General features: G+C 35.8%; 1 protein-coding gene across 1 annotated transcript; it reads right to left on the bottom strand.

The window, feature by feature from the left end:
• On the bottom strand, positions 1–9961 carry LOC133864943 (protein LPA3). The gene is made up of 12 exons (XM_062301394.1): positions 9461–9961; positions 8332–8362; positions 7919–8011; positions 7779–7841; positions 6206–6317; positions 5566–5651; positions 3500–3558; positions 3301–3403; positions 3158–3218; positions 1634–1716; positions 1459–1539; positions 1–385 (listed from the first exon to the last, which is right to left on the bottom strand). The coding sequence occupies exons 1-12, from the start codon at positions 9799–9801 to the stop codon at positions 326–328; spliced, it is 1173 nt and encodes a 390-aa protein (XP_062157378.1). The 5' UTR covers positions 9802–9961; the 3' UTR covers positions 1–325.
• Positions 9962–10330: the final 369 nt, after the last annotated feature.

Genomic DNA, 10330 nt, shown 5'->3' with positions numbered 1-10330 from the left:
TAAAACAAATAATATTTTTTCTAGTAAAATTATCATTCCACGTACCAAATGTACTCTTCTCCTGAAAGAGTTACATCACTTTCCACCCAACAAAGAAAACAATAATCACATTAAATGAGAAGAAAAAAAATAATTACATTACAGTGAGAACAAAATACAAAATTTGAAAGAAAAAGAAAGAAAGAAAAGATAAGAAGAAAAAAAAACTGAAGCCTTAAGCCTTGATCTTGTTGAATATTGTGGGGTTGAGTGCCCCTAGTAATTGGAACTTCAACATCTACCTCTTTCAATAAGTTTCAGCTGGTGTTTATGTTGCTCTTGCTGCTTAACTGCGCCATGCAGAAGATGCTTCCATTTCAACATCTTCTTCCCACCAAGTGGAAGCCTGCGATATTAATTACATCATATATGTAACTGAGAGATATTCAAGTCAACATTTTACAAAACCAAGAGAAAAAAAAAAAATTTAATAATAATAACAGGGAAAATGGCAATTTTTTAACGCACATAACAACAAGATAACACAGAGAAAAGATAGAAAACTTAGGTAACCCATACGATTGACTTGACTGTAATTCAGTTGTGTTTGTCATTTACATCCAATCACATTTGATAACTCAGAAGCTAAAGCTTTTTGGCACAGAAGATATCAAGTAAGATATTTCAATTCTAAACTGATTATGTATATGATTTTATGGAAAAATACGGATGAAAATACACATATATATGAGGTTCGAAAAAGTACACAGTGATTAGGCTCCAGCAGCTTGGGAAGAAGAAGAAGGTTCCTACACTTTACTAAGGTGTGTTCTATCCTATACTCAGTTGTACTATAGAAATGCACCGAGTCTGACAGCACAAGGGGCATCAAATCTGAAGTCATTCTGTGGAAATGGGAAACCTATATCATAATAATTTAAGGGATAATTGCACCACTGATCTTTGAAGTTGGCCTAAATTACAAATCACTCCCTGTTATACGAAAAGTTCATGAAAAGTCCTTATGGTAAACTATAATTACGAATCACTCCCTAAACCCGTTTTTCGTCCATCAAGTTAACAGAATCCGTTAATTTGCCACGTCATACAAATAGTGAGACAACCTTTAAATATCATTTGTATTGTAATCTACTAACAGACTTTGTTTACTTGATGGACAGGAAAACGGGTTCAAGGAGTAATTTGTAATTATAGTACCACAGGGAATGATTCATAATTTAGGCCAACCCTAAGGACCAGTGGTGCAATTATCCCATAATTTAAATCCATTACTTTGTTGAACAATAAAAACTGATGATGGGAAGATAAATTGATGATGGTGATGGGAAGGGGAAAATAGGAAAATAGAAGGGAGAATTAGTTTACATTGAGAGAATCTGCCGATAGTAAGAAACTAATAATATTTCTAAGAGGGTACTATGTACAAATGAAAGAAACTACTTAGATAATCAGAGGAACCTTGTAGCCTCTGCGGAGAAATTCTAGTGAGCTGCCTTCTTCCTCTTGCAGTCCCAGCACCCTCAACAGTTCTTCTTTGGTCTAGAGAAATCCAAATAATAAGTATAAAAACATATTCATTGTTTCTAACAACCACAAAAAGAAATGGGGCTTGGAGTTTAAAAAAGATATATACTTCACCCAGCGTGAAGCGTGTTGTACTCTCAGCAATGCAAGCATAAGAACCATCCGCTTGTTTAAGCATCACCTGCCAAGGCCCTGCACCAGTTCTAAGAAGGATAAGGGACCAAACACCACGTGATGGATTAGTCATGCATTGATATTGAAGAAAATAAAGAAAAAAAATGCACAATTGCAAGAAATAGGAGTTAAACAATCACCAATAAGCTGATGGTGCAGATAACATGAATGCATAATCGGATGTATATGGAAACTAAATCTATAGGCTCTGCTTCATCCTTGATCAGCTGTTTCGAAATAAGACTGCACCCATTATTGATTGAAGTTTCTGTATTGATTAAATTGACAAAAGACAAACTATTTGCTTTTACTTTCGCGAAAGTGGCTTTTTTTTTTTGTTGTTGCTCCGTTCGGTTGACTGCTCCAATGGTGAGGGGACTCATGCAGGGCAACTTACCCAGTCTGGCTATGGCAAATTAGGACCATGGGAATTATCTTGATGGATCTTTGTAATTTTTAATTTTTTCGGATATAGAAACTCTATTTTCTTTTTTGGCTTTTACTTTTTGATATTTTTAGGCTAGTTGATTAGTTTTGAGAATATTTTAAGAGATTTAAGCAAATCTCGATAGTTTTCACTTTCTTTACAGCTTTAGAGTTTCTAGAGTTATCCACTAATTTATAAATGTAACTCAATTTAATTAAGCCTTAATCCCTACTAACTGGAATCAACAACATGGATCCTTTTAAGCCTCTAGAAAGGAATGCTGCAATGTGTACATTAATAGATCCATATACATAAGATGCAACAAAAATTTTACACTAGCTGTCAACTGACCATATCCCTCCTTCCCTATCTGGGCTTGAAACCAGCTGTGCAGAAGGATATGACAATAATGTATGATATAGGCGGAGTTTCCACTAAATTATAAACAGAGCTGTGCTAGCCATTTGAAGACATTGTTTTCATCATAATATTTCCGATGGTTTTTACTTCATCTTCCTTGTATATTCAAGTACTTCCCAGTGGATTCTAGGGCTTTATGGAGCTATTGTTCTTGTTTCTCTTACTTCCATTCAGGTCACATACTTATGTCACACCAGGATGGTGGTGAGTCCTTCCTATTAGGTTTAAGCCTTATCAATCAGATAAAGGATTGATGGCCTTTGTAAACTTAGCACCTACACTCTGCTGACCAAAGTGAAAATGTAGTTCTCAAGAGATGCAAGACTGGATCAGCATCACAAGAACAACACTTTCCTCCCAAACTATCCATGAACTTGGATTTATATCATAACTCTGAGTTCCCCAATTTGCTTAAAGCATCATCATTGTTTTTATTCTGTTCTCATCAAGAACCGGCTGTACAAAATTACATAGTGTTAGGTATATGTTCTAATTGACACACAAAAAAGTATATAGAACCTGGAAGAAAGATATAAAGTACTTAAAACAGTACATAAATTAAAAAATAGGACTATCAACCAGTTTTAGTTCTCAGGGAAATATTTGTAATACCAGGGTATTGACGAAACAGCGCTCCACTGTAATTCACAATGTATGGTTCTACTGCTACTGTCTTCAAATTAAAAATCAAAGGATTACACAAAACTTGGATGGAGACCATTAGAAATAAGTAGGTTGAAAAAAAGTAGAGATACCTTTGAGTACTCTCTGATTCGAATATAGAACACCGGAATGAATTGAGAAAGAAATCGGTAGTGCAAATCTTTCGTTGGAAATCCCAGAATGCCCAAGTCAGCACTGCCAAGTTAACAACTTTGATTTCATAATGAAAAGAGTAGCTAGTAATAACAAGAATTAAGTTCCAATTAAAGCTGCATAAGGCAGAAAGCGAACCGCAATGTGTCAAGTTCCAGATTAAAGAGAAGTGTAGGAGTTGACTGAGCAAATGCTTCCTGCAGATCCAAAACAGAGTAACTAAATAAACAGAAACGCCACCTCCTACAATGTCTTTGCCATATGCAAAAATGGACATAATTATGATAGCCACATAAATATCTAGATCACTACCGTGATCAACATGTGCATTAGAACTTAACGCTGCCAACAACTCCAAACTATGCTGACAGCAGGATACCTCCAAACCAAATTCAAGTGAGAATAACTTCTATAAGGGTCTGGCATAAATCAGGTCCTTTGTGCCCTCCCATAGCAGCTAGCCAAGTCAGCTTGTAACACCAAAACCCATTAGGACAAAAACACTAGATGATCTCTTCTATTCTCTTAAGAGAAACACATCTGTATAACGATGAACCAAAGCCCCATTCCCCTTTGAAGAGAATCGATGTCACTGCCTCCGTTCCTCCACTAAATGCAATGCCACCGCCAAAGCCCATTCAAGAGATGCAACATCCACAAAACCATTTAGCACAACACATTCAGTTTCTGATTCAAAGCGCGTAGAGGAAGTCAGTGAGAAAAATCTTTGAGCAGGTACTTTTCTGTGTACCCAACGACACCGGCTCAATTGTACCCAACAATTTTTTTAAAAAATAAAATAAAAAAATGTTTCATCACTGCTCCATTGCCGGTGGCTCTATCAACATGATAAAAGGAGAAAACCCCATCATATGCATACGAAAATCTCCAACATCCATTGAATAGAAAATTACGAAAAACTTGTAAGGCGGCAGTAAAACCCAACATGAAACCATTCAGAGGGGAAGAAAAATCAATAAAGGAAAACTAAAAGATTTTGGCATTGAAATCGCATTTGATTAAAATGGGGGATTTAGGGGCGCGTTGTTTGGGTATGGTCCAGCTAAGAAGTTTGGCGGTTAGTTCCATTGTATTTAATATAGTGTATTTGGGAGGAGCGGAATGCGCAACACTTTGAAGATGTAGAGACATCAATGGTGGAGCTACGGAAGCGTTTGCTCAATACGTTATATATTTGGATAGCATCTCATCATAGTTTGAATGTTTTTATTTATGTAGACTTTTTAAACTTATTTTCTGTTCGTTCCTTTTAGGGGCACTCTTATAGACTTCCTTTGTATTAGAGTTGCACCCCTCTGCACTTTATTAATGAATTGACATTATTTATCAAAAAAAAAAAATGGAAGATTTTGTTGATAGGTTGAAGAGAATAGTGTATTCATCTAGTGTTTTTGTTTTAATCACTTATAGTATTCCATGCTTAGGTGTCTATCTTCTATTGGAGGGCACAAAGCACCTAATTTAAGCCAGGTCCTTATAGAAATTATTCTCAATTCGAATTGCAACTAGTAACTCTGTGAACATAGCACCCAATCATTGTGTTATTCCCACCAGCTAAGGAATGCAAAAGTGAGCTTGAAATACATTAACATTTCCGACCCTTGTAAATTTGGAAACTAATCTTGAAATAAGTTGACAGCATCCAATTGAATAAATAAATTTGTCTAAACACTTACATTTTTAAATTCAAATGGACGTGCATAGAGTTTAATTATGTTTTCTTCCAAATTCTTCAAAATTATATGAAAATGTGATTGCCAGTGTCCAATAATGAATGGCATTTAGCTCATCAACTCATATATTCAAGAGTTACTAATCTTACTCTTTAAATCAAAATCCATAGAGATGAATCAAGTTGAGATGCCATAGTTAATGTGATCATCAAGGAAAAGACCAATATGAATAGATATGTTTTTCTTATAAGTAAATGCAATTTATTAAAAAGCACAAAAGACACAACCCAAGTATATAGGAAGTATACGAGAAAAATACCTAACTAGAAGAAGAAAATGAATAGATATGTTATCGACAAGTGGATGGAGGTTCCTTATAATTCTTTTTTTTTTTTTTCCTTTATGCTAGGATGCAGGTATGTGTACTCATAAAGTGATACTGAGATTAAATTTTCATGTCAAGAATTTAAAAGTAGGTGAGAGAATATTCAAACAGAAAAGATGTCATACCACATACTTCTCTATGGATGCAAGTTCTCGAGTGCTACAATTAATAAACATGTAGAGCGATGGAGGCTCATTAGACTGCCAACGACCTGCATTTGTTGGAAATGACAGTCAAACGTTAACCTAAGATTGTTCATGCACATGATGCAAAAATAATGCAATTAATGTAGCATCATAAAATATTACCTAAGACACAAAGAACCTTCAAACAACAAAACAACACCTTATAGCTTTAAAATAACATGACTTCTATCATTTTTTTAAATCCTCTTTTTTTCTTTTTCTTTTTCTATTTCTTTTGGCAAAGTGCATCTTTTTTAACAAGATTGATGCTGAAGGTATAGAAGGAAAGGGTTCAGAGATAATGGCTTGCAGTATTTTTTAAAATCTTACATACAGTTTTTTTTTTTTTTTTGTCCATAATACCTCATTGCTTTGCAGATACTGATTAAAATATTTTCCAAAAAACAAAAAAAACTCATGCACACATAGTTCCATGTTTTCTTTTATACTATTGCATCAATGTCAGTGAAGAATTCAGAAGCAATCCACTAGCAAAAGCCCTTCCAAAAATTTGGACCAACGTGTGCAACTTCTTTTAAAAAATTAATACTCTATATCGTTTAATTGTCTAGAACAATACCATCATTGTCATCTTCAAAATCAAAATCAAGAGTATTCCTTATAGATCTGAAGAATGTGGAGACAGGACCACTTGGTATGTCATCCAGGGAACCTATGCTTATTCCATCGACCTGAAAGGAAATAGTCCATAGTTAAAATCAAATAAAGACTTTAATATCAAATTTTCTTCAGTTACAAAAGATTTCCCATAGCAACAGGACATCAATAGGTCATAAATTGTATGCAGTCTAACTAACAAAATTAAGAAAATTAAGTATTCATAAACAAATATATACTTATAATTAAATTAGTAATATATAATATATATTAAATTTCATCACTTTTTTTGGTATTTAAATTTCAAGGTTAAATGCTTTTTTGGTACCTGTGGTAAGGGTCATTATCAAACGGCCGCCTCAGTTTCAAAAAGTATCACAAGTGGTACCTATCGTTAATCAAAATAACCATTTGGTACTTCTGCCTAGGTTCCGTCCAATTTTTTTACAGAGATCCACGTCACCTCCCTTAAAATCATGACACCTGTCCCGTGTGCCACATATGAGAGACAACAAAGCATATCCTATGACGTGTCACTATATCACAGACGGTACCTATGGTATTTATGCCACGTCAAATGCTAAAAATAATAAAATTACCTACACTTAAAAACTTCCAAAAAAAAAAAGGAAAAAAAATTGGATGCAAAAATTTAGGGTGGCCAGAACCACCCCTGTTTGGCCTTGTGGTGGTTTCGGTCACCCCCAAAAGGCCAAAAGATTAAAAAAAAAAAAATGGAGGGTTGGCCTCTTGGGGGTGGTTGCGGCCACCCTCATTTTGCAAGTTAGGGGTGGCCAAACCACCCCCAAGGCCCACCCCCTGGCTGGCCATAGGGGGTGGCTCGAGCCACCCCTTGGTCAAAATGGGAGGTGGGGGGCGGCCACCCCCCATGGCCAAAATGGGGTAGCTGGGCCACCCCTAATTTCTGCATCCATTTTTTTCAAATTTTTTTTTGTCTATCTTTTTTAGTTTTTAAGTTCAGTATTTTTTTTTTATTTTCTGCATCCTACGTGGCATAAAAAACATAGGTACCCCCTGTGATACACGGCCACGTCACAGGATATTTTGACTTGGCTAAAATATGTAGCACAAGGGACAAGTGTCACAATTTTAAGTGAGATGATGTGGATCTCCGTAAAAAATAGACCGAATCTAGGCAGAAGTACCAAGTAGATATTTTGATTAACAACAGGTATCACATGTGATACTTTTTAAAACCGAGGCGGCTGTTTGATAATGACCTAAGACCACAATACCAAAAAGGCATTTAACCCTAAATTTTAATTATGATGTTAACTTAAATATGTGTATCACCATTTGTCAATCAGAATTTTCTTCTTGTATTCTTAGTCTTTTCTCAGTACATTGTCTTCACCACCAAACCCATACCCAGCCCACAGGCTGGGGAGGCACGACTAATGAGCACTTCCCTTGCCGAGTCAACACCAAGTTTATACTAAAAATCAGCCCTCAAGACCAATTTACCCCACCACAATACCAGGGCAGAACAAAACAATGATGAGGTGTCTTATTACCGAGTCAAGAGCTGCCTTAAAAAGCTGAGACGACCTGCGTTTTTCTGGCTTATCAGGAAACACCTAAAATTAGAAAGAAAATTTTAAGAAATTTCCAAGTCAAAGATATACAAGCTATATGGAAAGAAGTTCCTTCTTACAATGCATGCCCTGGCTTGCTTTCTTTCTTGGAGCTTCCTCACAACTGCCAAGGCTAATTGAATGTTTGCATCAATGAACTCATCTGAAGATCCCTTTACATATTTAGGAATTTGAGAAAATCATGCGTTATGTATTCAGATTAATTTGTTTCATTAACAAGCCACATCAAGTCCAATAATAAGATTGCATCAAAGAATAAAATTGATAGTGCAATATCATACAGTATTATTATACAATTGGTTCTCCAAGATTGAGATACCGGAAGGAAAATAAATAAATAAATAATCATTACAACTGCAAAAAAACCAGTTAGCATTTCACAGATTGTTAAAGAAAACAACATTACATGAGAAGTACAGTGCATGACAAGCCAGTGACCTAATCACCTAAACATGAGAGCAGCAGGATGTACCTTATAGGAAGAAATGTTGCTAGGCAAGGGCCTGACCGCACAACCAACAAAAGAAAAACGCAGGAAACAAACCAAATATTAGCATAGAAAATGGTCGGGAAGCCTATATAATAAGGTGCATAGCATAATGAGATAACTGAACATTTTTTTCTCATAGAAAAACCGTTATAATATTATTCCCTATCAACTTAAACTTTTTGAATAAATACTGATTTAACATGGTATTACTCATTAAAAGGGAGTTTGAATCCAGGCATAAGGGAAGTGTTTAAATATTATTTAAATGATTAAATTTATTCATTCTTATCAGCTTCAGCTTTTGGAATATCACTAGTGTTTTAACAAAAAAGACGGTAAGAAAAGTTTGAAATACCAATGAGAGGAGAATGAATTCAGGGAAAACAAAATCCTTGAACCCTTCTTTCAGGTGGGTGAAGAACGTCCTTGGTTGTATTTGTCAGTAAGATCATGTAAGCTCATTTAATTACATACAATGAGTGTTTGATAAATTTTCAAGAATGTCATGCACTCTAATCAGAGCACTTGCAGAGCTTCCACGTACACAAAATAACTTGCGTGAAACATGAAATTTTCCAGACGTTACAAAATTCAGTTTTCTAACTTCCCTAATGAGAATTTCCCGAAGGCCTTGCCAAATTTACTATTGCCACAGGCATCTAAATTTTTTCAACATCAACCAAACGACATGAACACATCAAGAGAACACAATCCTCATAAAAACAAATAAGAAAATAAAAGAAAACCAAGAAATCAAATACCTAAAATAGGTCTGTTCTAAAAAGAACACAAACAACGTGCTCAAGATTACAATATAGGATAGGGGTATTGCCAATAACCCAATTTCAAGCTAAAATAATAGAAAGGGTATCAAAATTTACAATTAAAACAGTTGTTTTCATCCAAAAAAAGACAGAACTACAGTCAAAAATTAATTATCATGAATAATAATAAAAAATAAATATAAAAACAGAGCCCAAAGACCCAATAGCAAAAAATGTACCGCTTTTAATTTCTTTCTCACATATTTTCCTCAATTTCGACAACAACAAAGGAATTTCATGAAGTGAGACAGAGTAATTTCAAACATAAGAGAAAGAAAGAGAATCACGGGAAATCGATCTCCAAGCGGGTCTTGCCGTCATCAAGAGCATAAGCAAGAGAATTCGCTGCATCAGTGACCAAAACTTCGTAGGACTTTGGCTTGTAGACTGAGACCCCGACCTTGGGATTGGAGTTCCGGGTCGGCGGGGCTTCTTCTTTCTTAATGCATTGGATTTTGGTAGTGAGTGGGAGCTTAGGGAAAGCATGAGAGACAGAAAAGAGTGGGAGTTGAAGAGGAAGTTGAGAGGTATGGGAAGTGAAGAGGGCTGGTGAGAGAGATGGGTGGCAGGGTGGGCGGAGGAGGGAGGGAGTGTATGTTGGAGATGAAAAGGCCATGAATGTGGGCATGGCCGTCTCCAAGGTTGGATTAATGGGTGGGTGGGAGAGTGACAGAGAGAGAGAGTGGGGGTTGAGGGAGGGAAAAGTGATCCAAAATGGGATTAGATGATAACGAACTTGAAGGCTCTACCGCCGTTCTTTCCGTTGGGTGCTTTGCTTTTGGGAGAATGTGAGTTTCACCCCGCTAAACTTGGATTAAATACCTTTTCGTTCCCCAAACCGACAGCACCTTTCACAGTTAAAACTATCAACCAATTTTGTGCCAAGTGTTGATTCTTGTCACATCAATATATTATTATTTTTTATTTTTTATTTTTTATTTTTAAAAATGGCCATTGTTGCATCGCATAACAAGGTCTCCCTCCCCCCAAGAAGATGGCAATACAAACTCAACTGGAGAGAAGCCAGTTAATTATAAGTAATAATATTTTAGTAATTTTATACATTGTGAAATTATCAAAATACCGTCTTACATAACTAATTGATTCCTCTCCAGTTGAGTTTTCCGGTCCAAAGAAGATGAGGGTTCCGAGGGTAT

The sequence above is a fragment of the Alnus glutinosa genome, chromosome 3 (assembly GCF_958979055.1).
Source record: "Alnus glutinosa chromosome 3, dhAlnGlut1.1, whole genome shotgun sequence".
Taxonomy (NCBI): domain Eukaryota; kingdom Viridiplantae; phylum Streptophyta; class Magnoliopsida; order Fagales; family Betulaceae; genus Alnus; species Alnus glutinosa.
Note: the sequence above shows the minus strand (reverse complement) of the source record. Positions and strands in the feature narration are given on the sequence as shown.